Below are 27,934 nucleotides of genomic sequence, written 5' to 3'. Positions count from 1 at the left end.
AAATGGCTCAAGCGATCTAACTTGATCACAGAAATGATGGCACTTGACGACCAGCCCTTTCCCTCGTTGAAGACAAAGGATTGACTGATTGTGAATTTTGTGTTTCAAAAAATAAATGTAGTCACTTTATTTGAAGAGTCAAAACTGTTGTCTTGTCTTTGTTTTGTTCATAGTAGTATCGCTCATGTCATGATAAATCTGGTTAGGTCAAAACTACAGGAATACAAATTTTTTAAATAATAATAATACAATAAATATATATTATCGGTATCGACCTTGAGGAGCAGAAAGTTATCTATCGGGGTCAAAAAATCTATATCGTGCACCCCTCATTTCTAAACCCTCTGGAGTTCATTGGGGTGCTGGTCTACATGGCCACCTATAAGCCCCAGCGACATGAACAGAGCACTTTCTGTCTATTTTACCTTGCATCTCACACTAGAAAATAGGCTTGTTGCTGAATCTCTAGGCTTAAGTGCTGCTGCTGCCACACAGGGCCACTCTGCTCATGCTGTCTAATCTGTTAACATGGTCACTGTAGCTGCTCTAATCTGTTAACATGGTCACTATGTAGCTGCTCTAACCTGTTAACATGGTCACTATTAGGGATGGGCGTGAGTAATCGATAAAGAAAAAAAAGAAAAATTATAATTTTTTACATATAATCTGATACAACGGTTTGTTGGTTTCCTTAAACATATATACGTGAATTAACACAAATTGTTTTTTTCCCTTTTCGAGTAATACACGATCAATCGAGTATAGCATGCGATAATCTATCTGGATTTTTCTTTAAAATGCCCATCCCTAGTCACTATGTGGCTGCTCTAACCTGTTAACATGGTCACTGTGTAGCTGCTCTAACCTGTTAACATTGTCACTGCGTAGCTGCTCTAACCTGTTAACATGGTCACTGTGCAGCTGTTCTAACTGTTAACATGGTCACTATGTAGCTGCTCTAACCTGTTAACATGGTCACTGTGCAGCTGTTCTAACTGTTAACATGGCTGTGTTTCCCCTACCATTGCCCCGCCCCTGAAAATTTTTATAATAAAATTATATATATATTTAATAAGTTTGCTTTAATCACTAACGTTGGCTAGCTAGCTAAATTATACATAAATCGGTTTTCATATAAATCGATCTTCACTAAGACTTTAAAACGGTGGTGCGGCACGGTATACGGAGACGCAGAAAAAAACGAACAAATCCATTCCGAGACAATTCCGAGACTGACTAATGTATTTGTTAAATTCCACCACCAGCACACCTGATTCAACTTAACAAGCCCTTTATTAGTTGAATCAGGTGTGCTGGTGGTGGAATTTAACAAATTCATGGAACGGCTGGGGTGCCTCGAGAAGAGGCTTGAGAACCACTGCACTAGAGGGTCTGAGGTCCACCCATCTCACAAAAACCTGTGGGAAACATTCCTTGTATTGTAAATAGTTCATATGTGTGTTGTCACTACTGTATATATAATTGTAAATAAGTTCATTTATGTGTTGTAAATGCACCGATACTAACAACCGCCTTACTGCACGCGTTTATGACGACACTGTTGACACCACATATCCGTGACACGCAGGCCCCACGACAACACTAGTAGTTTTGGGGGGCCTACTACCCCCCCTGAAAAAAATCCTAGGGGAAACACTGCATGGTCACTATGTGGCTGCTCAGTGCTCCAACCTGTTAACATGGTCACTGTATAGCTGCTCTAACCTGTTAACATGGTCACTGTATAGCTGCTCTAACCTGTTAACATGGTCACTATGAGGCCTTTCACACCAGCCGGTTCCTGAACGTAATCTCGCACCTACCGGCGCGTTCACACCGGGATTAATTGGTTCAGAACATGACAAGCTGACGTGCTCAGCTGGCACTGAAAAATAGTTTGTTTTTCCTTGCGAACCGTGACATCATCAGTGGGCATGTCATATTCTAGGCTGTGAAGACTAGTAAACGGGGGGGAAAGTAGAGTCGGCATTGCACTCAACCGATCCATTCAACAGGAAGCGATTTGCGACTGATCTCAAAACGAGATTAGATTCAAATGTATTGTTATGATATAGCACAAGTACCATCCAACCATAGTGGATAAAGATATGCTCCAGAAATGCGTGGAGAAAGGCTTAGCGAACCTCAACGCACGAGCGCACACACGCACTGTATACGTTTGAAATGAATCGTACCAGCAAAGTAGGCTTCTATTATTCTAATTACTGTTTTAATGGGTATCATAGTAGTAAGTCCTACTGTAGAACATGACATATTAGCATGACATCTGATTTATTAATGCCAATACTGGACTACAAGCTCAATTGGCACTTGACAAGTGTAAATGATGGATTAGTGACTCAGTTAACGTGCCGCAATACCGCGGTGTGTCAAGGCACTATAACAAACAATAACAAACAACCACAACAACGGTGGTAATTTTTTTTTTAAATAATCCCATATGCGGCCGTCATAATTTTTTACTCTGTTCATTTAATGACGAGATTGCCTCGTGCGTCCGTTTTCCAGTAGCATGAGCTAACTTCACGTTTCCATACAGTTTACAACTCACAGATGAAATCAGGATTCATTTTCATATCCCGCACTCGAGCCCCCAATGTATACCTTTTCCTATATTAATCGGAACCGTAGTAGAGTACAGGGGAGCGTTCTCCTAACACTCCCGGGCCGAAGTGCCGGTCATGTAACTTGCTTGTTATAACTAGCTGGACTTCTGTACTGTAAGGTGGTGACAGTAGGCCAGAAAACCGTTCTCTCAAGGACTGGGCATTTATTTCTGTTTGCAGCTCTCTATTCTTAATGTTATTGACTAATGTTACACGCACATTAACACATTGGGCGTCGGGGGTTGCGCCCATCATTGTACCCAGTCTGCCACAGTTGAAAGCCTATGGAGATGTTTACCTTCTTTGCAGGGCTATAACTTTTTAAATTGTATTGCTATATTGACATTACTATGGCTCATTCAACATCGATTATTAGGGATGCCCCGGTTGTTCGGCCACCGATCGTTATCTGCCGATAATCAGTATAAATATGCGATCGGTGATAATGCGTTATTTTCGCAGATCGTCAAAACCGATCGAAAAGCATGATCCAATTCTGAGCGGAGATCTCACTCGCTGAGTTCTGTCTCAGACACACGGAGAGAGCAGCGGCGTCTGCTCCTCTTCCTCCAGCCCCTCCCGCACCCGTGTACTGTAAACACTAGTATAGTCTAGTCTAGTCTAGTGGGACACTGGGACCTCCGTGAGCTAACGTTAGCTACCGTTACAAAATGTCAACTATTCACTTTTAGTTTAATACATGATGAGGCATTGTCTAACGGTATCTAGCTGGCTAGCTACTGATGGCTCCTGATATCAACAAATGCTCCAGCAAGTCTAGTAGTGCATGATAGCTCACGTTGGCTCACGTTAGCTCACGTTAGCTCACTGTTCAAAACGAAACGTCCCATTAAACTAAATAGTTCACTGAGGCGTTGTCTTAACGTTATATAGCCGGCTAGCAGTAGCTACAGATAGCTCCTGATATCAATGTCTTATAACACTGATTCGATGCGTATTCGAGCTGAGGGCATGTTGAATGTGATCAATAGGGTCCAGCTGCAGCTCCGGAGAATCTTGGCCGTAGCTGGAGGCTACTCGAGTACACAGACAGTTTGCAGATAGCGAGCATTTTGACTTGTGGCGATGTCTCGCAGATAATACAACTACAAGTATGATTATATAATATATATATATTAAAAAAAAATTATATAAAATACTTTTTTTTTTAATCAAAACCGATCGATATCGGATCGGTATCGGCCGATATGGCTCAAGACGATCGGTGATCGGTATCGGTGGCAAAAAACGTGATCAGGGCATCCCTATCGATTATTCATCGTTCAGGATGTGGGAACGTTATATTTTTTCATTCATACAATGTTGTGTTAATACAGTCTAGAATAAGTGTTTTTAAGGTTTTCTGCTGTAATTCCAAAAACTAGTTATAGGCCCTGACACATGATAGATTATCGATTGGCGTTTCTTTCCTATACACGCTATATTAAAAAATGTAAATGTATATGATCGGTATGCGTGTAGTCTTTTACCAACCCACTTTCAGTTTTCCGCGATCTGATTGGCCACTGACGTTTCTCTCAGCGCCAATCGCGTTACGCCTAGTTCTGCCTTCAACAGCCTGCTAGCTAACGCCTAGTTCTATCACTGGTTAAGCTTGGCGACTCTTTCGAAGTTGGTTACGGTTAGAGTTTGTCTTAGAGCAGGGCGATAGACCACCAGCCCTGATTCCAAACTCTAACCATAACCAACTTCGAAAGAGTCGCCAAGCTTAACCAGTGATAGAACTAGGCGTTAGCTAGCTAGCAGGCTGTTAGAGGCAGAACTAGGCGTAACGCGATTGGCGCTGAGAGAAACGTCAGTGGCCAATCGGATTGCGGAACCCGAACTCGGAACTGAAAGTGGGTTGGTAAAAGACTACACGCGATCGGTATACATTATGCTTCATCATGCGTGAAGGAAAGGGGGGGGGGGGGGGCAGTCGTTTATAATTCCTTGATCGTCAGTAACAGCTTTATTTAGTATGGGTTGATATATTGATCCCACCCTCCAGAACATTTACAACAAGCGGTCCAGGGGTAAGGCTAAGAGAATCATCAAGGACTCCAGCCACCCAAACAACTGCCTCTTTGAACTGCTGCGGTCAGGCAAGCGATACCGGAGTCTTAAGGCGAGCACAGAAAGACTCAGAAGAAGCTTCTATCCCCAGGCCATTGGGCTGCTCAACGAACAATAAACACTATGCAACAACCATCAAATGCACACAGCACACACACCCACACGCACACACTTGCTTTAAACAAACAACACACGGCAGCACCCACTCTCCACACTTTAGATCACCTAAACACACTTTATATTTATTGGTAAAGGATTTGCACAACAACTCGTACACCTTACTGTAAATTGTACCTAAATTATACCTCATCCCATTTCTGCTTTGCACTATATAGTATTGTATATTAGTACATTGCATAGTATATTGTATATTGTATGGTAACTCAGTTACTTCTATTCTGCATCGAACATTGTACATATGTCTATACTGAACACTGTGACCTCTATTTTTACTTCTATTTTACATGCTATACTATTTTATTTCATACTTATCTTGTCTAGCACAGTCTCTGGAGCGTAACAGTTAGACGCATTTTGTATAAAAGTATTCTCTACTTCTGTATGACAACTATTAAAGAAACTTGAAACTTGATCAGATGGTTTGCAGTGAAATTAATAAACAATCTGGCTGAAAATAACGGTATATTCCTCTTACCGTTCGCCGATGAGACTGGAGGAAAAAGATCCCAATTATTTGACGCCGATCTCCTAGATCCGTTTCTGGTTTGTATGGCGCAATAAATGCCAAAATCATATCGATTATTGAGTTTAGAAAGCGATCCAAATGCACTAGTGTTTGTCTGGATCCACTTAACAAGATATTACTGCCGGAGGGATTTCCTCGATGCACCAGCGCCACTTCCGGTTTTGGCGAGAGTGTAACTCGCCCGACCACCAGGCGGCGGTATTGAGGCGTTGCTATCTCATACAGGGTTCCACTGCAGTCCGGAGGGAGACTGGATGAATTATGAATGCCATGGCAAAAAAATTAAATATTGATCCCAAAAACGATGTACGCCGTTGTTGGCGTTCAACTAGGGCTGGGCGATAAAACGATAACGATAACTATCGCGATAAATTATTTCCTCGAAATAAACATGAAACGTGGTCGCAAAGTTTCGATATATCGATTTTCCAAGCTTGGATATCAGCACACGCACACTAACAACCAATCAGTGAAGGAGATGGCGACAGCGAAGGAGACCCGCGGTGCACCTCTGGGTAGTAAACAAGGCTGGCTAGGATCATTAGCTTTCACGCCGCTATTTTATAGTTTACGTGCAGAGTGGGTGTGTGGCGTGAATTCAGGACTCCCTGGAAGAAGAGATCTTGTATCTCAATGGGACATTCCTGGATAAATAAAGGATAAATAAAATTCTGAGGGTAACTGTTCGAGTAGTGTGGGGTATGCTGCGCCGCGGTGGACGTCGTTGCAATGTATTGGGGCGGAACGGAGTATTTTAGGGTGATGAGTTAGTACATTGGAAACGAGGCTGGCTAGGATAATTAGCTTGCACGTCGCTATTTTATAGTTTACGTGCTGAGTGGGTGTGGCGTGAATTCTGAGGTAACGGTTAGAGTAGTGTGGGGTATGCGGTGGACGTCGTTGCAATGTATTGGGGCGGAACAGAGTATATTAGGGTGATAGTTAGTACATTGTCCTGGGATACACCGCTTGCTCTGGCTAACTGTTAGTTCCATTCTTATAATGCATATGATCCAGTGGCGGTAGGTGGAATATAATAATCTATGCACTGGGCCCTGTTTACTGCGTAGAGGAACGGCGCCGGGCATAAGAAGTTAATTAAACTTGACAGAAATTATATCGACGATAATTGTCTCGAGTGATATGAAAATTATTTTATTTTATCGCGATAACGTTTTTGGCCATATCGCTCAGCATGGCTGGCAAAAACGGCGTAAGTCGTTCTAGGCGACCAATGTGTTAAGTGCTGCCTCTCTCTACCGTCCCTGTTACACTCGGACTACATTAACGTTTCCCTATTCTCACTTCGTTAACGTTATCATAGTGCTACTATCGTTAGCGCTCAGAAGGTAGCCAGAAGCCTGCAGCATCCTAGTGCTACTATCGTTAGCTCTCAGAAGGTAGCCAGAAGCCCGCAGCATCCTAGTGCTACTATCGTTAGCTCTCAGAACGGTAGCCAGTTAGCCTGCAGCACCCTAGTACTAGTAACATTAGCTCTCAGAAGGTAGCCAGAAGCCCGCAGCATCCTAGTGCTACTATCGTTAGCTCTCAGAAGGTAGCAAGAAGCCTGCAGCATCCTAGTGCTACTATTGTTAGCTCTCAGAAGGTAGCCAGGAGCCCGCAGCATCCTAGTGCTACTATTGTTAGCTCTCAGAAGGTAGCCAGAAGCCTGCAGCATCCTAGTGCTACTATCGTTAGCTCTCAGAACGGTAGCCAGTTAGCCTACAGCACTCTAGTACTAGTAACGTTGGCTCTCAGAATAGCCAGTTAGCCCGCAGCACAACATTTACAACAAGCGGTCCAGGGGTAAGGCTAAGAGAATCATCAAGGACTCCAGCCACCCAAACAACTGCCTCTTTGAACTGCTGCGGTCAGGCAAGCGATACCGGAGTCTTAAGGCGAGCACAGAAAGACTCAGAAGAAGCTTCTATCCCCAGGCCATTGGGCTGCTCAACGAACAATAAACACTATGCAACAACCATCAAATGCACACAGCACACACACCCACACGCACACACTTGCTTTAAACAAACAACACACAGCAGCACCCACTCTCCACACTTTAGATCACCTAAACACACTTTATATTTATTGGTAAAGGATTTGCACAACAACTCGTACACCTTACTGTAAATTGTACCTAAATTATACCTCATCCCATTTCTGCTTTGCACTATATAGTATTGTATATTAGTACATTGCATAGTATATTGTATATTGTATGGTAACTCAGTTACTTCTATTCTGCATCGAACATTGTACATATGTCTATACTGAACACTGTGACCTCTATTTTTACTTCTATTTTACATGCTATACTATTTTATTTCATACTTATCTTGTCTAGCACAGTCTCTGGAGCGTAACAGTTAGACGCATTTTGTATAAAAGTATTCTCTACTTCTGTATGACAACTATTAAAGAAACTTGAAACTTGATCAGATGGTTTGCAGTGAAATTAATAAACAATCTGGCTGAAAATAACGGTATATTCCTCTTACCGTTCGCCGATGAGACTGGAGGAAAAAGATCCCAATTATTTGACGCCGATCTCCTAGATCCGTTTCTGGTTTGTATGGCGCAATAAATGCCAAAATCATATCGATTATTGAGTTTAGAAAGCGATCCAAATGCACTAGTGTTTGTCTGGATCCACTTAACAAGATATTACTGCCGGAGGGATTTCCTCGATGCACCAGCGCCACTTCCGGTTTTGGCGAGAGTGTAACTCGCCCGACCACCAGGCGGCGGTATTGAGGCGTTGCTATCTCATACAGGGTTCCACTGCAGTCCGGAGGGAGACTGGATGAATTATGAATGCCATGGCAAAAAAATTAAATATTGATCCCAAAAACGATGTACGCCGTTGTTGGCGTTCAACTAGGGCTGGGCGATAAAACGATAACGATAACTATCGCGATAAATTATTTCCTCGAAATAAACATGAAACGTGGTCGCAAAGTTTCGATATATCGATTTTCCAAGCTTGGATATCAGCACACGCACACTAACAACCAATCAGTGAAGGAGATGGCGACAGCGAAGGAGACCCGCGGTGCACCTCTGGGTAGTAAACAAGGCTGGCTAGGATCATTAGCTTTCACGCCGCTATTTTATAGTTTACGTGCAGAGTGGGTGTGTGGCGTGAATTCAGGACTCCCTGGAAGAAGAGATCTTGTATCTCAATGGGACATTCCTGGATAAATAAAGGATAAATAAAATTCTGAGGGTAACTGTTCGAGTAGTGTGGGGTATGCTGCGCCGCGGTGGACGTCGTTGCAATGTATTGGGGCGGAACGGAGTATTTTAGGGTGATGAGTTAGTACATTGGAAACGAGGCTGGCTAGGATAATTAGCTTGCACGTCGCTATTTTATAGTTTACGTGCTGAGTGGGTGTGGCGTGAATTCTGAGGTAACGGTTAGAGTAGTGTGGGGTATGCGGTGGACGTCGTTGCAATGTATTGGGGCGGAACAGAGTATATTAGGGTGATAGTTAGTACATTGTCCTGGGATACACCGCTTGCTCTGGCTAACTGTTAGTTCCATTCTTATAATGCATATGATCCAGTGGCGGTAGGTGGAATATAATAATCTATGCACTGGGCCCTGTTTACTGCGTAGAGGAACGGCGCCGGGCATAAGAAGTTAATTAAACTTGACAGAAATTATATCGACGATAATTGTCTCGAGTGATATGAAAATTATTTTATTTTATCGCGATAACGTTTTTGGCCATATCGCTCAGCATGGCTGGCAAAAACGGCGTAAGTCGTTCTTGGCGACCAATGTGTTAAGTGCTGCCTCTCTCTACCGTCCCTGTTACACTCGGACTACATTAACGTTTCCCTATTCTCACTTCGTTAACGTTATCATAGTGCTACTATCGTTAGCGCTCAGAAGGTAGCCAGAAGCCTGCAGCATCCTAGTGCTACTATCGTTAGCTCTCAGAAGGTAGCCAGAAGCCCGCAGCATCCTAGTGCTACTATCGTTAGCTCTCAGAACGGTAGCCAGTTAGCCTGCAGCACCCTAGTACTAGTAACATTAGCTCTCAGAAGGTAGCCAGAAGCCCGCAGCATCCTAGTGCTACTATCGTTAGCTCTCAGAAGGTAGCAAGAAGCCTGCAGCATCCTAGTGCTACTATTGTTAGCTCTCAGAAGGTAGCCAGGAGCCCGCAGCATCCTAGTGCTACTATTGTTAGCTCTCAGAAGGTAGCCAGAAGCCTGCAGCATCCTAGTGCTACTATCGTTAGCTCTCAGAACGGTAGCCAGTTAGCCTACAGCACTCTAGTACTAGTAACGTTGGCTCTCAGAATAGCCAGTTAGCCCGCAGCACAAGCAACGGTAATCGTGTCTCGTTTAATTTCCACCACTGAAGCTTTCCCCTATCGATTGCGTCCTCCTGTGTGTAGACAACCAGCTCTGCGTGTGCTCGCTCCACTACTGAGGACTGGTCTCGCCCTCTGCTGGTGCGTGCTGTGTGTGCACTACAACCAATGCCGTCCCTGTCAAAACTCTGTTTCAGTGTAATAGAAACTGAAACGCATCTGTGATTTTGACTGTATTGATTTTCAATACCGTCGGGATTTCTAAATACCCTGGTATACCGTAATACCGTCATACTGCCCAAGCCTAATATATATATCATTAGTAAACTGTCTGGGCTTTTTTGTCCCCCCCCGGCCCCCCTTAACATGAGGGAAGCCGAGAACGCATAGCTGTCAGTGCGCACAGGGGTGAAATTGTGTGTCACAGCTGGGAGCGTTGCGGTGTTTGCAATGGAGAAGAAGTTTGGTTCACTTGTAAATAAACTATTCACATAAATGAAACAACGTAATGTTAAGGTCTCCATCAGGGTTTCCGGTCTCCGTGTCCTGGAAGATTTCAATCTCCTGGACAAATGTGAGAAATTCCGTCAGTTTATTGAGCTTAAAAACAATTGATAGGCAGGCTATATAAAGAATGACATCCTCAAGGCATGTAGATTTATAATATTTTAACTTAAAACTAGGCTACTTTTGCGTATACAGTCATTAATATATTCCAAATAAAATAAGTCCCTCGAGACTCCGTGCTGCTGGCGCTGCCGACTTGAAATCAAATAGGTGTCTGTGGGCAGTCGGCCCGACGGCAGTCTGTTATAATCACATTTTTATGAGCTAACGAATTCCGTTATATTAGACATTTGTATTAATTATATCAAGCGAAGAACTGAGAAATTTGGCAGAGAGACAACATTATCGTGGGGTTCACTGGAATCTCTCCGTCTCCCAACGAAGCGATAAACGAATCCCAATAGTATGCAACTGCAGAGCTGCAGAGCCAGCGGCGCTATCGGGTCCGGTCTGGGGACCGCTCAGCAGCGCTAGGGATGCACCGATATGAAAATTGGCCACCGATACCGATTGTTCAACTAACACAATCGGCCGATACCGATACTTGTGACAAAAAATAATTATTTGTATATTTTTTTTTTTTTTTTTATGAAACTACTGTATATTTGTATGTTTGTATTTGTAGGCCTCTTTACTTACTTAATGTTTATGGTATCACTATCCCTCTCCCAGTATCGTCTGGCGGCCTGCAGCGGGATACTATTTTCTCAACCAGAGCTTTCAACCAATGCAATGGAACCATTCTGGCGGCCTGCAGCGGGATACTATTCTCTCAACCAGAGCTTTCAACCAATGCAATGGAACCATTTTGATTGACAGTCGATTCGGCCAATTACGCCACACCGCTAGCACCCACCTCCTGCTGTTCTTACCACCAATCTGCAAGCGTTTATTCATTTTCTACTTCGGGGCATGCCGCCATTGATCTGCTTGCGACTCGAGAGCACAACAAACTTAACGTAGCTAATACCTTAGCTGCCCGGCCCGCCGACCAGCGCTCCACAGCATGACCAAATGAGACATAATAATTTTACTGCAACAAATGTTATAATAAAACAAAGCCTTTCTATACATTTGTCTGGTTGAAAACTTTATTAACAGATTGCAGAATGGGTAGTTTGGTACGGAATGAGCAACGGAATGGAACTGAGCTATGAACGGAATAATGCCTTGCTTACTTGCTGTGTTCCGGTAAATAATATGCTGATGTTATATTGAACGTGTAACACTAACTATATAACGTACCGGGAGCTCACGTTGATGCCTGGATGGTGCTAACTAACTACCTACCGTACCGGGAGCTCACGTTGATGCCTGGATGGTGCTAACTAACTAGCTACCGTACCGGGAGCTCACGTTGATGCCTGGATGGTGCTAACTAACTAGTAGTGGGTAGTTGGGTACAGAATGAGCAACGGAATGGAACTGAGCTATGAACGGACTCCGAGTAATGCCTTGCTGCTATGGGTAATAATAATATGCTGATGTTATTGTCCGTGTAACACTAACTATATAACGTTAATGCCACAAAACGAATGCCTTGTTAATCATAAGTAGTAACTTTGATGCAGTAGCTTGTGTGTGTGTGTGGGGGACGGCGGGCGTTGTGCAGGTAGGTCGTGAGTGAACTTTTTTTTTTTTGCCTTTTGACGCTACACAAATTGATGGTTATTTATCGGCGACTGCTATCGGCACATTTGAGCTTATCGGCCGATAGGCCCATTGCAGTCAACAAGGCACTTATCGGCCGATACCGATACCCGACCGATATATCGGTGCACCCCTAAGTAGCGCCACCCACCCAATGGCTGAATTGCCAATGGCTGAATTCGAGTATTGCACTGTGCAGGCACAACTGTGGGCTCTGCGGCTCTGCTGTTGCATGCTTCTCGCTAATCCAGCACCAAGCTCCCGTCATCAGCAAACCACAGGAGGACATTATGACCGGAGATATTTAAATATGTCGGACTTCAACAGATTTCCCCGGTAAAAAATATATAAATATATATATATAATTAGTAAACTGTCGGGGGCATTTTGTGCCCCTCTTAACTGATTTTCGAGTGCATTTTGTCCATTTTCACGGGGCATTTTCCCCCAAGCCCCCGTTAATTTCGAACCCTGCTCTAGAGGTTATATATGTGCACCGCAAATTTGCCCCACACGAAAGGATTTGCGGCAGCGGTCAGGCTAAAACCAGGGATATAATCATATTCATGTGGTGTTGCGAGTCTCAAGAGTAGCCCTCTGAATGTGGTGATCATTCACGTTCTTTTTATTTTTTTGCTTGATCTCGCTGTATAAAATTATCTATCGTGTGTGACCTCTATATAATTCAGCCATTCAAACAACCAGAAACTAGAGACCTCGGCCATTCGGAGGATGCGTGGCTTGCCTAGGTACATTGGTAATAAGTGGGATTTTCTGAGCCAATTTCAGTGGTTGAAGTTCTGGCCATTTTCTGAGCAAGCTGCACAGCGCCAGACCACCAGACAGGCAGCACACGTGGTCCAGAAACAAAAAGGTTTGAATGTACACCACAACATGCAAACGAGGGTTTCAACCATCCACAACAGAATACAGCAGTCATGTATTTACAATGCTTGCTCATTCTCTCAAGACTAACGCAATGTCTTGGAACTCTTTATTTTTATTGAGGAAGCCAGTGTCACTGGGGCTATCTAGCTAGCTATTTCCAAGATGTTGCGTCATTCTGAGAGAAGAACTGATCGTCGGAAATGCATGAGGACTGCATTATTTTGTTGTGGTGTAGCTAAAAAAGATTTGCACGTGGTGGTGTGGTTTAAACGTTTTTTTGTTTACTGATGCTGTGCATGTCTGAAGCTGCCCAGCTCGCACGGAACACTGCCACAACTTAGACCGCGGTAAGTAAGCAAATGGCTAAGGATCGATTACACTACTGGCAAGTATTTCATACTACTTTTTTATAATACAAAAAAAAATGCAGTTTCGGTTGCTGTGTTTTGAGACAATTGAATAGAGGCCTTTCACAAAATGTTTAGAATGCCCATTAATCGTCCCATGTTGGAAGAAAAAAAGGGTTGATATATGAATACATCAACAAAAATGTTATTACAGTAAACAAGTCACAGTAGAACAGTAATACGTTTTTCCAGCTCTATCACTGCACAGAAATGGGACATCGTCTTTTAAGAAATGGTTACAGGCGTCCATGTTGGAAGGGAGATACCTACCCAAACATTTCGTGCAAAGCCTTTATTGGATCTCTTTTTTTTCCCCTTCTCCTTTTCTATCAGTCGGCGCGGCTCAGGCCTGGGCAAGCGCGGGGCAGCCGAAGCTCGCCGACAGGAGAAAATGGCCGACTCCGACAACAACCAGGATGGGGCCAACTCATCAGCCACTCGCACTGACGAGGCACCGCAGGGGGCTTCAGGTACCCACCAAAAAACCTTACCCTCGCTCTTGATGGTGGAGCATCTATCATTGCTGTGTGGACCCCAAAATCTTTGGCCTATGTGAAGAGTTATGTAATGAATGGAGCACATTTGAGCCACGTATTAGCTTTGTTCAGTAGCCACATGCTGTTTAGGTAACAAACGTAAGGAACACTGGCATTGACTTGGAAGATCTCATCGTTTACTGAGGGCTTTGTCAAATTAATCATTTGTACCCTTCATGCTATCGCTGAACCCATCTCTCTTTTTAATCTCCAGCGTCTAGCTCAGTTGCTGGAGCTGTAGGTATGACCACCTCTGGAGAGAGTGAGTCCGATGACTCTGAAATGGGCAGGCTCCAGGGTAAGTAGATTAATTTACAATGCTGCCATGCATATTTGAAAGTAAATTCAGCTTTTATACATCATATTACTGTACCTGCTTTACGTTCAGTGTACTGGTGAGCATTCAGATATGTTCAAATTGCTCCTGAATTTCCCCAATGGGATCAATAAAGGAATATCTTATTTTACGTGAATTCTTCTAGACTCTTGAAGACTAGACTTTTGTTATCGATTAATCTGTTGATTATTTTATTGATTAGTCGATTAATCTAAACCATTAATTTACCAGAAAAATGGCTTTAAATCATGGATACGTGGTGTCAACAGTGTCGTCATAGACCAGCACAGTAAGGCGGTTGTTAGTATCTGTGCATACACTGAGCTGAAATGAAACGATTGCACATAAATTAGGTGAATAAATATTAACAATATTAATAATATTTATTTACAACACATATATTATTTACAACACATACATTTACTTATTTACAAGTATACATACAGTAGTGACAACACGCATATGAACTATTTACAATACAGGGAGAGTTTCCCACAGGATTTAGTGAGACTGTGGTGGGTGAACCTCGGACCCTCTAGGGCAGTGGTTCCCAAACCTCTCCTCGAGGCACCCCAGCCGTCCCCATGTATTTGTTAAATTCCACCACCAGCACACCTGATTCAACTAATAAAGGGCTTTTTAAGTTGAATCAGGTGTGCTGGTGGTGGAATTGAACAAATGCATGGAACGGCTTGGGTGCTTCGAGGAGAGGATTGGGAAGCACTGCTCTAGGGGTGTCCGGGGGCATGCTCCCCCGGAAAAGTTAAATGCATCAATCTGGTGCACTTTGAGAGCAAAATAAAGAGGCCAGATCTATGATGAACTTTGTGCTCAAAACACAAGATCGACTAGACTAGAGCATACATTTGAGCCATCAAAGAAATGAAGCAAAAGTAGTTACCTGTGTTGAACTGGTTTCTTTTTTAGAAAATATAAAAATATAGTAGATTACTATTACGACTACTACCACTGCCAATACTACTGATACATCCCTATTGGCAATGTATCAGTCTAGGTAATTAATGGGAAACACTGAGGGAGGCACATACAACACTCATAACTATTTACAACCAGTGTCAGAGCGAGCGCACTCAAGTTGTTCGGAAATTCTGAGTGCACACTGGACGCTCTGACCAAATAGTCAGTTTATCAGAGCGGAGCAGATTTTCAGAGTGAATTTATTAACTCACCTTAACACAATCGCGGCCACTGGGATGAGTCTAATTAATCTCAAGAGGACCGCGAAATGTAAACAGATGTGAGGCTGTTTGTAGAGCTAAATCTATACTTTATAGTATTGCTATCTGTCCATTCTCATTGTCAATTGAGTCTATAAACCGTCCCTTCAAAATAGCTTAAAGATAAAATAATTCATCAATACGTTCTCATTTTATAGCGCCGTGAATATAAGCAATATACGGGATTTGGTCTAGTATATTTTCTGGAAGGCTAGATATAGGGCTAATAGCTGCTAACGTTATATCCAATGGCATTTCCGTTTTACAGATGCTACAGAAATAAACTCAAACTGCATATGATCGGCACGATCCTCAAGCATGTATGCATGAAAGGGGGGGGGGGGGGGGGGCGGGGACGTCGTTTCTGATTATTGATTACCAATAACCGCGTTAGCCTCATAGGCCGAACGCCTGGTTGAGTATCAAAACAAGGCCCGATCGTGATGTACTTTACGTGAAAATGATCTTACCGTGGTCCGGTGGGATCCCCCCGAGCATTTCCCCGTTATCGATCGCCATCTGGTAGATCGATATGTCCATTTGCTGATGATAAATCCCCTTATTGCATGGTGAAATCTGCGATGCAAAACGTAATCCAAGGTACAGGCTACACATATAGAATCCAGCTACTGGAAACTCCAAAAAAAATCTAAAAAAATAATGCTCCCTTCAGCCACAGTGCACACTGCATTATCGCGATAGTGCCCCTAAGAGGATCTGGCCCGTATTGCACTTTGTCGAATTCAAAGAATAGGGTAAATCTGCAGCTCGGCGACCTTGAATAGGTTATTAATATGGAATAAAAGCAATAACAACTTGCCACGGATATATCCGTGCTTCTGTCCACAACGGGTGAAATCGAAACACTCAGATCTCCGTGCTTGGGCGGGATAGTGTTAACTAGGGCCCTATGAAATCCGTTTTTATCTTTTCCTGTTTTCGGATATGAAGTTTTCTGATTTCTGTCTTATTTTCCCGTTTTTCGGATTTCTCAGATTTTCCGATTTAACAAAAAAAACAATACAATTATTTTTTTAACTAACTTTAAATAACAGTACATCTGCAAACAGTGCCAGTTAGGTTATGAGGTTTCTTTTTTTCAATTAAGATCAGTTCAATGCAGTTCAACTGCCAGTGCAGTGCAATAACGAAATAATAATTAAATAGTTGTATACCGGTAATACAAAATAATAATTTGTTTAAAAATCAAGAAAAAAAAACTGTAAAATGTAATTTATTTCAAAGAGATGTCCTTTGGTTCATGCTTCTCTCCATCTCTGGCTGACATCACTATTGTGATACATGATGTTTAGGCCTTTGCGTTTTCCTCAGTGAAGGATTCTCTTTTGTCGGTCAGCAGTGTTTTGTACTTGCTGAAGCTTCTCTCTGTATAATAATTTTTTAAGTTTTTAAATATCAACATTATCTGGCCATCCTCAGTAAATACTATCAAACTTTCCAATGACCAGAGTTGGGACGCACACGCACACGCACACACACGCAGAAAGGGAGAATGGCGTGCCGTCCCGCCAAGGCAATGGTAGGGGAAACACTGACGCTGTAGAGCGCAGGCTGAAGAGCTGCCATAGCTTCTAAACTGTAAGGTGTGGGTATCGGGCTCAGGCCCCCCCCCCCCCCCAGCTGGAGTGTAACACGGAAGTTATCAAATGTGACTGTCAAGTCCTGGCTCTAGGTAGAAGCACGAATAGTGGTTTAAGATAAGTTAATTCTATTTTGAATGTGATTCACTGCGCATTAGTTAGATTACACGTTGCTCATGTTATGACTTTGAACGTCTGCCATTTCCACCGCAAAAGGCACATACAATTAACAATACAATGCGTCGATCATGAATATGCAAATTGACTAAATGTAATTGTTGTGAAGGGCCAGATTAAACCGAATATATATATTTATTTATATATATATATTTAATTGTATTTGTATATTCTCTAATATTCCCTGATATCCCTTGTATATTCCTTGTACAATATGCATTGAATATCCATTCTAGCCTACTGAACATCCCATAATAGTCTCCATTCTACTATTGGTCGAGACCTTGGTGCCAGGCTGCCATACCCCTCAGACCCAGTTCAAACGTACCGCTCAACATGTACGAACAAGTCCTAGTTCCGCGTAGGAATCTGGCTACCGCACCACTAATGGGACTATTTGTTCATAGTGCGTATATATACTGCGCTACTAAAGTAGGACTTTCTTTTCAGTCCAGTTTCTTACCCTCCAATAGAGTCACAGACGTAAAGCCTCCCCGCGACGCCACGTGTGGGAGTAAGGCCAAGTTCGCCTACCATCGGTATTGAGACATCGTGTATATTAATATTTGAATAGTCATATTTGGCACTATATCGTCGAGTTGGACGTAGTCTATTAAGCTAATAATAGTCTGTTAATATATAGTGCTTCGTGCGGTGAGAATACTACCGTAGTCAGTACCCCATCGTTTCGGGCAGAGAACTGGCTGCTTATCCAGGGTGGTTGACCCCACGTGAAGCTGCACCCGAGGAGCCCCAGAGCCGACGAGCGAGTGGACCTGTATACCGGATTATTCTACCGACGACAGCCCGCCTTCCCAGGCACGGATTATGCTTTGTATACTTTGATTATTCCATGGATAAAGACCCCCGACACTGCCGTGTGTTGGAACCCCCCCCCCTGGAGAGGACGCAAGGTGAGGAGACGCTCTGCAAGACGAGGTCGCTTCACGTCTCTCCCCCGTGGACCGGAGAGACGCCGGCCCACAAAGAGTCCACCTGCTTTCATCTGTGGTCCAAGGATCGCCGGCGCATTGAACGGCACTACAGTGGGTTCACCTGGGATACCCTTGGCCGGATGAGGCAGCCGGATTCTACCCCCCCCCCCCTCCTACTCCTGTCGGCTTACAAGCGACCGGATTAACCCCCCCTAGCGTATCCAGTATATAATCATTAAAGTATCATTGCTGTTATTCCTTAAACTATTCCAGGTCGTATATGTACCACCTGCGCCTTCAGAGATTGGACATTCTCTATTGATATACCGACGAATACTCTTGCCATAAAAGTGCATACTAATTTCCATTCATAAATGTGATTGATTTGATTAAGTGCTTGCTCTACACACCATCGCTGTGTAGAAATAAAGACCTATTTCTAATTCGTACATTTGTGTTGGATCCGTTTCATCTACGTGACAGTGTTCATCATAATATATTTATGCCGTGTACTGGGTGGCCGAATATTAAGTACAAAGGTAGTGGTAGTAAGTATCATATCTAGTAATACAGTCAGGGAATTGTACCCCTCAGTTACAGTAATCATCGACGACGACGACGACTAGGGCGACAAATCGTGACGCCCCTAATCTGGTCGTAAAGACCTTGACACCAGTCGTGTGGTTCTACCATTTTCTTTGTGGGTGTTTTCTCAACCAGACTGGAAAAGGAGCACTAGCCACCAGTCAAATTCTAGCTATAAATGTAATTGGCTGGTGAAGTTCTGAAGGCCAGTTGACTGAAGGGTATGCTTCTCTCCCTGTGCTGAACTCTGCTGTTTCTGTGCCCTCTAGCCCTGTTGGAGGCCAGGGGTCTCCCCCCACATCTCTTTGGGCCCCTGGGGCCCCGCATGTCACAGCTGTTCCACAGGACCATAGGCAGCGGAGCCAGTAAGTACCACCTTCTTTTCTTTGTCTGCATTCTCCAGTCTAATGGGTGGAACACCACAGTGTATGAGCAAGTCGCTTCTCAAAGTCTCTTTAGAGATTACACAGTTCACTTATCTTTCAGTGTTTGGATGTTTGAGCGCAAGGGACTGTTTATTTATGTTGAAGGGTTCACGCTCAATCTTAAGTGTGCGTATGCAGGTCTCTTGGAGGTTGTATTTCAGAAAGCAGGATTATTCTACCTGAAATTTTCATTATGTAATTCTCATGATGTTATGGATAATTTGTTAACATTAGAGAAACAAGAGCTCCCTTTCACTGTATTCCTTATCTAATAACCTGGGGTATAATAACCTTGTTCCCAGTAAAGATGTGTTTAAAGGGGAATTGTGCCGGATGAGGTGTAGCTGTAATGTTGTCGAATAGTGACCTCTAGGCATGTTTTGTTGTGTTCTGCTGTGTAGGTTGGGAGTTGAGTGGGCATAGGGAGGTGTTGCTACTGCTGGTCACACCTCAGGCTCTGCCAAGAGAGCTCTGGAGAAATTCACAGTTTAAGGCCATGGTTAGACTAGTGTATTACTGGCGTTTTTTTATACGTTTTTGACGACGTTTGATGTCCCTATTACACAGAAATGCGTTTTTTTGTGGATACGGCTGAAACGCAAAATTGTGTTTGCGTTTGGAGATACGCAAAAAAAACGAATCGACAACAGCGTGTAGTCAGCACGGAGCCGTTGTTGCGAAAACGCCCATGCGCAGTAGATACCATCTGCGTGCCCTTCCGGTGACAACAGTGTGTGTGTTTGGGACATAGCTCTGTGTCCCAAATAGCTTCAGCTACCATGTGTTGTCAAGTTATTGTTATAAGGACCCCAGTCCAAGCTACAACAGTCTGCATTCCCAAAACAATTGTTTGTATTGAGCCGTATTGTATTGTACCCATATGCAATATGTTAAATAAAGTTTACATCCATTCATTCTGCTAGCATTACCGATTGCGTGAGCTATCAGGATTCAGACCCTGTTAGCTCAGAGCTCCTCTTTCAACTTAACAAGCATTAAACAAAATGGCCCAGTCATCTATTCACCTTTGTTTAATACACACAGCGTTGTCTCTAATGTTATCTAACTACTGATAGCTCGCGATATCATCAGTTTTGGTGCTGGCTAAGTAGCGTGAGCTAACGTTAGCTTCTAGCCACAATGCTATATTGTTATAATGGCATACTCCATTGACGTTAGCATGCAGCTAACAATGCTACCGATCGTTTTTTAGACTAAACTATCCGCTCTTGGTGGTCACTTGTGTTGATGTTAGTTTTGTTTCATCAACAAATGACAGGCAGAACACACAGTGAATGTATCCGTTTTGTTTATTGCACTTTTATTAGGCTTTGCTGAAAAAGAATTGCTGCATTGAGTAAATAGGCAAGATGGTGGCGCGGCATAGGCGCCTGCCTTATTGACATTTTCTTTGCTGGAGCTTCCAGGAAGTGTATTGGCACATTCGTTCTGATTGGTTGAAATTGCCTTCATGTTTGCCACCTACTGCCACCTACTGCTTTGGCAGTGTACTACATCAGTGTGCTCGGGTGACAAAAACGAAAGTGTGACTCGAGGCGCACGACGTCGCGGCGATACGCATATGACGACGATACGAAAGGTGTAACCGACGCCTAAGTGACTAAATTCCAACCCACGCATCAGACCAAAACAAACTATGTAAACAAAGTGTAATACCAAGCATGGCTCTTTTGCCTAGAGAGGTCGGTGTGTGATGGCATTACAGACTCGGAGCTTGGCCGAATAACTGTACCCGGCGGGAAGATGAACTGCAGACACTTATTTCCTCAACTGTCCTCGAGTTGGGTCTACTACAGTTGAAAATGTTAAATGTTGAAATAGTCTCTGTAGTTCACTAGAGGTCTGCTCTCCTCCGGGTGACCTAATTCGGCAGGGAGGGCGATGCGGCAGAGTCTTTATCGTCAACCCTCAGTCTTCTACACAGCTGTCACCTTGCACTCAGGTGTACAAAGGCTCTACTGTTTTGATAATTTGTCAAATTGAGGGATTGCTGTCATCCATGTTTATAATCTCTCAGTAGGAGTATAAAAAAAAAATGGGATCCACTTTTTCTCCTTATTTTTCTCCCATCCCAATTTCGCCTAGCCAATTCTCCCCTCCCCTGTCTCGAACGTTGCTATACTATGCCTCCCACTGGTCGGCTGCAGTGAGGACCAAGCCTTGCATCACGTATCCCCTCCGGTACACGAGGAGGCAGCTGTCGCATATTTTTACCTGTACAGCGCGATCTCTGTGGCGAGGAGTAACTCGTGGGAGGCTCACGCTGCCCCCGATGCTTCCTGATTCTGCTCTACAGGTGCACCAACCGACCTGTAGGAGTCGCTGTCCACAACGTCCAATCCCCACCCACCAGCTTTCCCACTCCTAACACTGCCAATTGTGTTAGTATGAACGACCAGCCAAGCTGCTAGCAACGCCGAGAGCTGGGCTCGAACCCAGCATCTCCTGCGTTAGTGGCGAGCACCTTTCCCACTGCGCCACTTAGCCGCCCCTAGGAGTAAACAATTTGAAGTAATTTTATGGTTGTATAGTTTCTGGGTGAATGCTTGGTAACTTAAGTGGCCTGTTTTTAACGTTCACTTAACAAAAACATTTAAATTTATGTAACATAATGTTGCTGGCATCGAGAGCGGTTTATCTGGGTGAATGTTCACTTTACCAGCTATGATGTGTAGCAGTACATACACGGCCAGTGAGCAGGTACCCCTGTTTCTGCTCTCAAGGCTCCAAGGCTCAGCAGCTGCTGCAGGGCCTGCAGGCCACAGGCGATGAGTCCCAGCAGCTCCAAGCCGCCATTGAGATGTGCCAGCTGCTGGTGATGGGCAACGAGGAGACACTGGGGGGATTCCCCGTCAAGAGCGTGGTGCCCGCTCTGGTAAGCAGTTTCCCTTACATTTTCTGCTTCTATTCTCAGCGGCATGGTTGCTTAGTGGTCAGAGACTGACCCATAGCTGGAACATCACAGGTTTGATTCCCATGAGCGAACATGTCCTTGACAAATACATAGGCAAATCCCCACCTGGTATGAGCCTGGTCCAGGCACGCTGCATATGGCTGACCTGTGCTCCAGCTCCTTTGAGATGATAATCATTGCAAAATGTTTCTGCAGGTTATGTGAAGGAACAAATAGTTTACTATACCTGTACTATGGCAGTATGGCAATTTTCTGTATATGTGACAAGGTAGTAGGCTGATGATCTAGATTTAGTTAAAAATGAATAATTATGGGCGCCCTCGTGGCGCACCGCATAGTGCCTCGCACACCTACACGGCCGTCCCAGGTTCGCCTCCCGCTCCCGGCGATATTTGTCGCATGTCTTCCCCACATCTCCTGTTCTCCCTCTCCTCTATTGGTCCTGCGTGACCAGAAAATCTGTAAAAATGCAAAGAATAATGATACAAAAAATGAATAAATAAAGTATGATAAAAGTCAAAAGTATGATAACATTTGCAGAGCATGTTTTTCGTCCGTTGAAACAGAGAACTGTGATCGTTAGAAAAACACGTTTCGGATTAGGTAAAATAGACATAGAATGTACCTTACCTTAGCCAGAAGGTATTCCAAAAAAATAATTCCAAGTAATCGCATCACCATCGTGATTACCAGTGTATATGTCTATACACGTTTCGATGGTCAAATACGTTCATGCAACGGAATCCCGAGGTGAGGACTGAATTTCTGTCCCGGGAGAAGGAGTGGCCACTCACGAGGAGAAACTGAAAGTGCACTTTCTATCAGCCCAGAGTCCCATGCAGTTCACACACGGGACGATACTGCCACCTGGTGATGGTCGATCAGAATGCAGTTCCAAATTGTCGGGACGTGCCTAAATGATACCGATCGCTCTGGCCAACTGTGTAGAGCGGGGATCAAAGTAAAAAGATCAAACGATCCAAAAACTACTTATTACGTTTATGGCACTCAACGACCGGCGCCCAAAAACGTAAAAAGACGTTTATGGCACAGAATGTGTCTTAACAATATTTATTGATCAGATCTTTCCATGCTAACACTATTACTCTTTCCTTCACAGATCACATTGTTACAAATGGAGCATAATTTTGACATTGTGAGTACCGTAATAACACCCTCAGTTTGTTCTTTTTACCATGATGCATGCACACAGTGGGGTTGCATTAGGCTTTGGCAATATTGAAATTCCCCTACTAATGATATTGCTTTAAGAAAAACGACAAATTATATTATCGTCCAAAAAAAGCTGAAAAGACCTATATATATATATATTGCAGCTTTTATTTAGAAAAATTCTGACTGGAAGTCTTATTATTGTTGTTGTCGCTATAGTTTGACACAGGCTTTTGCTACAAAGTTAACATTACAATCACAGGGAAGATTCAAGCATTTGGATCCCACCTTCCAATCAGAATTGTTAAAGTGAGTGGTGATGGATATATTGCGCTGTAAATTAACACTTGACCACATGTCTGTGTTCAGTACATAGTACTATCCCTGGCTGCCTTTTTCACATCAGAAACATGTAACGTTATCTGCGCTTTTTCATACAGTGTTTACCATTTTCACCTGTATGGATAGAAACCATTTCTTTCCCAATGTGTACCTAACGTTAATACCTGCCCTTGTACAGTCTTGTCACGATTGACCGTCACATTAGGCACATTTGCATTATTTTGCTAATGAGAGTTGACATCTTTCCAAAGTTTTCACCACTAAGTTAGGCTACATGCGGTAATGTTATATACAGGGTCAAAACGCAGTTAATGATTATATCATCCTATCGCCCCAGTCTAGTTTGCATTTCATTCCTGATTTTGTTTTTTTCTTTCTCCACACACAGATGAATCATGCCTCCCGCGCTCTCACATACATGATGGAGGCACTTCCTCGATCCTCTGCTGTGGTGGTCGATGCCATTCCTGTCTTCCTGGAAAAGGTGAGAACAGGCTTCCATCCATCCCTCTGGTGCTCTGTGTCTTTTATGAACTTGTGTCAGTGGCCTTTTGGATACTAATGCTAATTCCATTTCCCACCTTTCTGTCTCATAGCTTCAGGTGATCCAGTTCATTGACGTAGCGGAGCAGGCACTGACTGCCTTGGAGATGTTGTCAAGGCGACACAGCAAAGCCATCCTGCAGGCTGTAAGTGTCACTCTCTCTTTTTCTCACTCTTGCTCCCCGTCACTCGCACTTTTCTGTCTCTCTCCCACACCTGTGATTTGTGATAGTCTCTCCATTAACACATTAACTGCCACGCTTATATCCAATGTATGATCACTGCCACCAGTCTAAGCCTATGGAGATGTTCACCTTCTTTGCAGGGCTATAACTTTTTAAATTGTATTGCTAAATTGACATTACTATGGCCCATTCAACATCGATTATCTATCGTTCAGGATGTAGGAACGTTATACTTTTTCATTCATATATTAATACGAAAAGAATATATGTGTTTTTATCGTTTTCTGCAGTAATTCCTAGAACGCTAGTTATAGGCCTAAACGCATAATATAGATTATCGATTGCAGTTTATTCGCGATACACGCTATATTATTATATATTATATAACACTTTGGTCGCCAATGACGCCTTAACTCACCATTCCCCGCCATGCTAATTCTGCCAATGACGCCGTAACACGTCATTGAGATCAATATTTCAAAAATCTGTGATCGCAATCATATTTCTCCCCCGGAGACTTGAGATCGACTGTTGATCCCCTCTCAACTCTCCAACGGTTCAAGAGCGCCATCTGGTGGCGGATCGCCCGAAACGGAAACTGGTGCTCATCCAAATTTGGTCCGATCACTCGCTATAGGTCCCGGGACTCGAGCGCGACACAATGGATAGCGATCCGTTACCAATAACTCGATAAACAACATGATTTGGACGTATATACTATTATACAACCTGGAGATGGATCGCATATTTCAACATCCCATAATAGGAATATTTTTGCTCATCGCCCAACGGCCTGAGGAGACTGGGGTAAGTTTCAGCGTTTTTTTTTTTAACCGTGTTCGATACAAACTGCTCTAATGATCATATCACCCACACTAGATGAATCATCTAACGTTGGCCACGGAATTATAAACGACCCCCCCCCCCCCCCCCCCCCATCCGGTCAACATCAGATGATAAGTAGTAACTTCTAGAAGCACGTCCATTTGAAATTTTTTATCTTGCGCCGATCGTCATCAAACTGTATTTGATCATCAATATAATGCATTTAGGGCTATAAATCACTTTCTGCAGAATGCTGCAGAAAACGATAAAAACATATTTATACTTTAGACCGTATTTTAGTATGAATATGTGAATGAAAAAGTATAACGTTCCCACATCCTGAACGATAGATAATTGACGTTGAATGGGCCATAGTAATGTCAATTTAGCAATACAATTTAAAAAGTTATAGCCCTGCAAAGAAGGGGAACTTCTCCATAGACAAATAGAGCTGGCAGAGGATGGTATAATGATGTACATAAGCCTGGCAAAGAAAGTGTTAAAAAATCCAACTGAATACGATCCTAAACGTTATGACTCATCATGCGCGGATGAAGGGGGGGGGGGGGGGGGGGGGGGTCGTTTATAATTCCGTGATCGTCAGTAAATGCTTTATGTAGTATGGGTGATATATTGATCAGAGCGGTTTGCATTGAAAAGAATAAACCAAGCTGAAAGTAACGTTACTATCCTCTTACCGTTCGCCGATGAGACTGGAGGAAAAAGATCCCACTTATTTGATGTCGATCGACTAGATCCATTTCCGGTTTGTATGGCGCAATAAACGCCCAAATCATATTGATTATTGAGTTATGGCAGCGATCCATATACACGGATGCGTGTCTAGAGTCCCGCAACAATATGTGACTGCCGGACGGAATTCCCAGATGCACCGAGATCACCAGAGATCCGAATCGCTAATAAAAAAAAACCTATTAAATAACGGCATATCTCGTTTCTGGCACTCAACGGTTGGCATGAAATAACGCATTATGCCGTGGCTGGCACTCAAAGTGTTAACGTGATTGTGTCTGTCTGAATCATGGGTCTGAATGGCATGGAGGTAGCTAACCTGTAAATATGCCGCGGTTAATTTAAGAGGGGGGGGATTGTGTTTCTCACATTGACGCTGTCTGTCGTTGATAATATAATCTGAAGAGCATTATTATTATTATCATTCTCGAGAATACACGTTGCGCGTCAAATGTGCCAAAGTCAAGAGAGCACATTCATCTGCGGACTAGAAAGGTGCGCTCAGTAGAGCACATGTGTCCGCCACTTGACTTGGAATTAATGTACTGTATGCATTCAGAAGTGCTGAATAAATGTTTTATGGACCCATAATAGTGATTATTTATTATAAGTTTTTCCATAATCAGGTAGCTGAACAACATTGGTAAAAAAAATTCTATTCTATGAATAATTTTCGGCATTCGGTTTTCGGCCAACTGTTTCCTATTTTCGGTATCTGTTTCGGCCAAGAATTTCCCATTCGGTGCATCCCTAATATAAACTATGACGACCATAATAATAGAGCTGCCATGTATAAACTATGACACACAGAACCACCATAATAATGGAGCTCCGGTCTTAATTACTTTCAACATTGAAATTTGACATTCTACCTTGATAATAGCCTGAACAAGGCCAGCTCAAACACAGACATTACCCACAAGTAACCCAATACACAGGAGCCCTTGGTAGGTGAGCCAAAACATTTATTTCAGACCCTGGCTTCAGACTATTGTAGGGATTATATTGTTTCACATTAATAAACCTATTTGGACAAATGGTCAACTAGTTAGTCATTTTATAGTAATTTTGCCTTACTGGTAATTTTTTATTGACTATACATTTGGTTTTAATTTTTATTTAAAAAAAAATGTGCCACACTTTTCACTCTGGGATGAAGAGCTGGCATCCCTGTAAGCCATTCAGGGAATGTCTGCTCACTTATTCTCCCAAGTTTGCAGTTTATCGGGAACGTAAACACACTGGCCATCACGGCTGAATGTCAAAGCTATGGGAGGCGGTTGGGGTAAAAAAGGGCAATGCAATTCATTAAGGTTTTCAAATATTATCTGAAAAATTTACATTAATATAGACCGCCCTAGTATGTATATATTCCAAAATAACATGCTTATTATTGGTGCACTTACATCACTAACTAAATAGGTAAGACTGGCTCTAGTGTGCCAAAGGTGGAATGGAAGCTCTGAGGAACTGATTAGGAAATTATATAACACTAAATCAATTTAATAAATGCGAGGCGGTGCCTGTCTGTTGTGTTGTGTCCTCACAGCCACTGGCCATTCCAGATGACTTTCATTTTGAATCTAGACTTTTAGCAGTTTGGGTAAATGTCATAATTTTCAGAGATGGGACATTATTTTTCACATTTTATTGTCGGCAAACTGCTGAAGTAGCTGTCTTGACAGACTGATGACACATGAGAAGAGGATGAGGAGGGAGTCTACAGACAGCGGGTACTGCTGCTCCCTGCTGTGCAGCTCTGTGCGTCTGCTTCTGTGTGCTCACACTGCTCTTTCCTTTTGCCCGTCATATTCAAGACATATTTTGGCTATCGATTTTGTTTTGTGTTTTATGGGAAAACAACGTCATCCTTTTCAGCGATGTACATTATTTCCACCTGTAATTGCGCTTTGCAATCTAGTCATCAGTGTTTCCCACAGGATTTTCATAGACTATGGGGGGTGAACCTCCGACCCTCTAGGGGTGTCCGGGGGCATGCCCCCCCTGAACTTTTTTTGTACATTTTAAAGTTAAATGCATCAATCTGGTGCACTTTGAGAGCAAAATAAAGAGGCTAGATCTATGATTAACTTTGTGC

General features: G+C 43.2%; 1 protein-coding gene across 1 annotated transcript in view; it reads left to right on the top strand.

Moving 5' to 3' along the window:
* trip12 (thyroid hormone receptor interactor 12) overlaps positions 1–27,934 on the top strand; it is a 192,868-nt gene that overhangs the window by 44,716 nt on the left and 120,218 nt on the right. The window contains exons 6-12 of the mRNA XM_084323030.1: positions 13,580–13,716; positions 13,997–14,080; positions 18,925–19,020; positions 21,825–21,976; positions 23,136–23,171; positions 23,919–24,014; positions 24,127–24,219. Of these exons, the coding sequence (XP_084179156.1) occupies positions 13,580–13,716; positions 13,997–14,080; positions 18,925–19,020; positions 21,825–21,976; positions 23,136–23,171; positions 23,919–24,014; positions 24,127–24,219 (694 nt within the window). The remainder of the gene's footprint in view (positions 1–13,579; positions 13,717–13,996; positions 14,081–18,924; positions 19,021–21,824; positions 21,977–23,135; positions 23,172–23,918; positions 24,015–24,126; positions 24,220–27,934) is intronic.

The sequence above is a fragment of the Notolepis coatsorum genome (genome assembly GCF_963971535.1).
Source record: "Notolepis coatsorum genome assembly, chromosome: 1".
Taxonomy (NCBI): Eukaryota; Metazoa; Chordata; class Actinopteri; order Aulopiformes; family Paralepididae; genus Notolepis; species Notolepis coatsorum.
The sequence above is the reverse complement of the archived record's forward strand: the minus strand, read 5'-3'. Positions and strand labels throughout refer to the sequence as shown.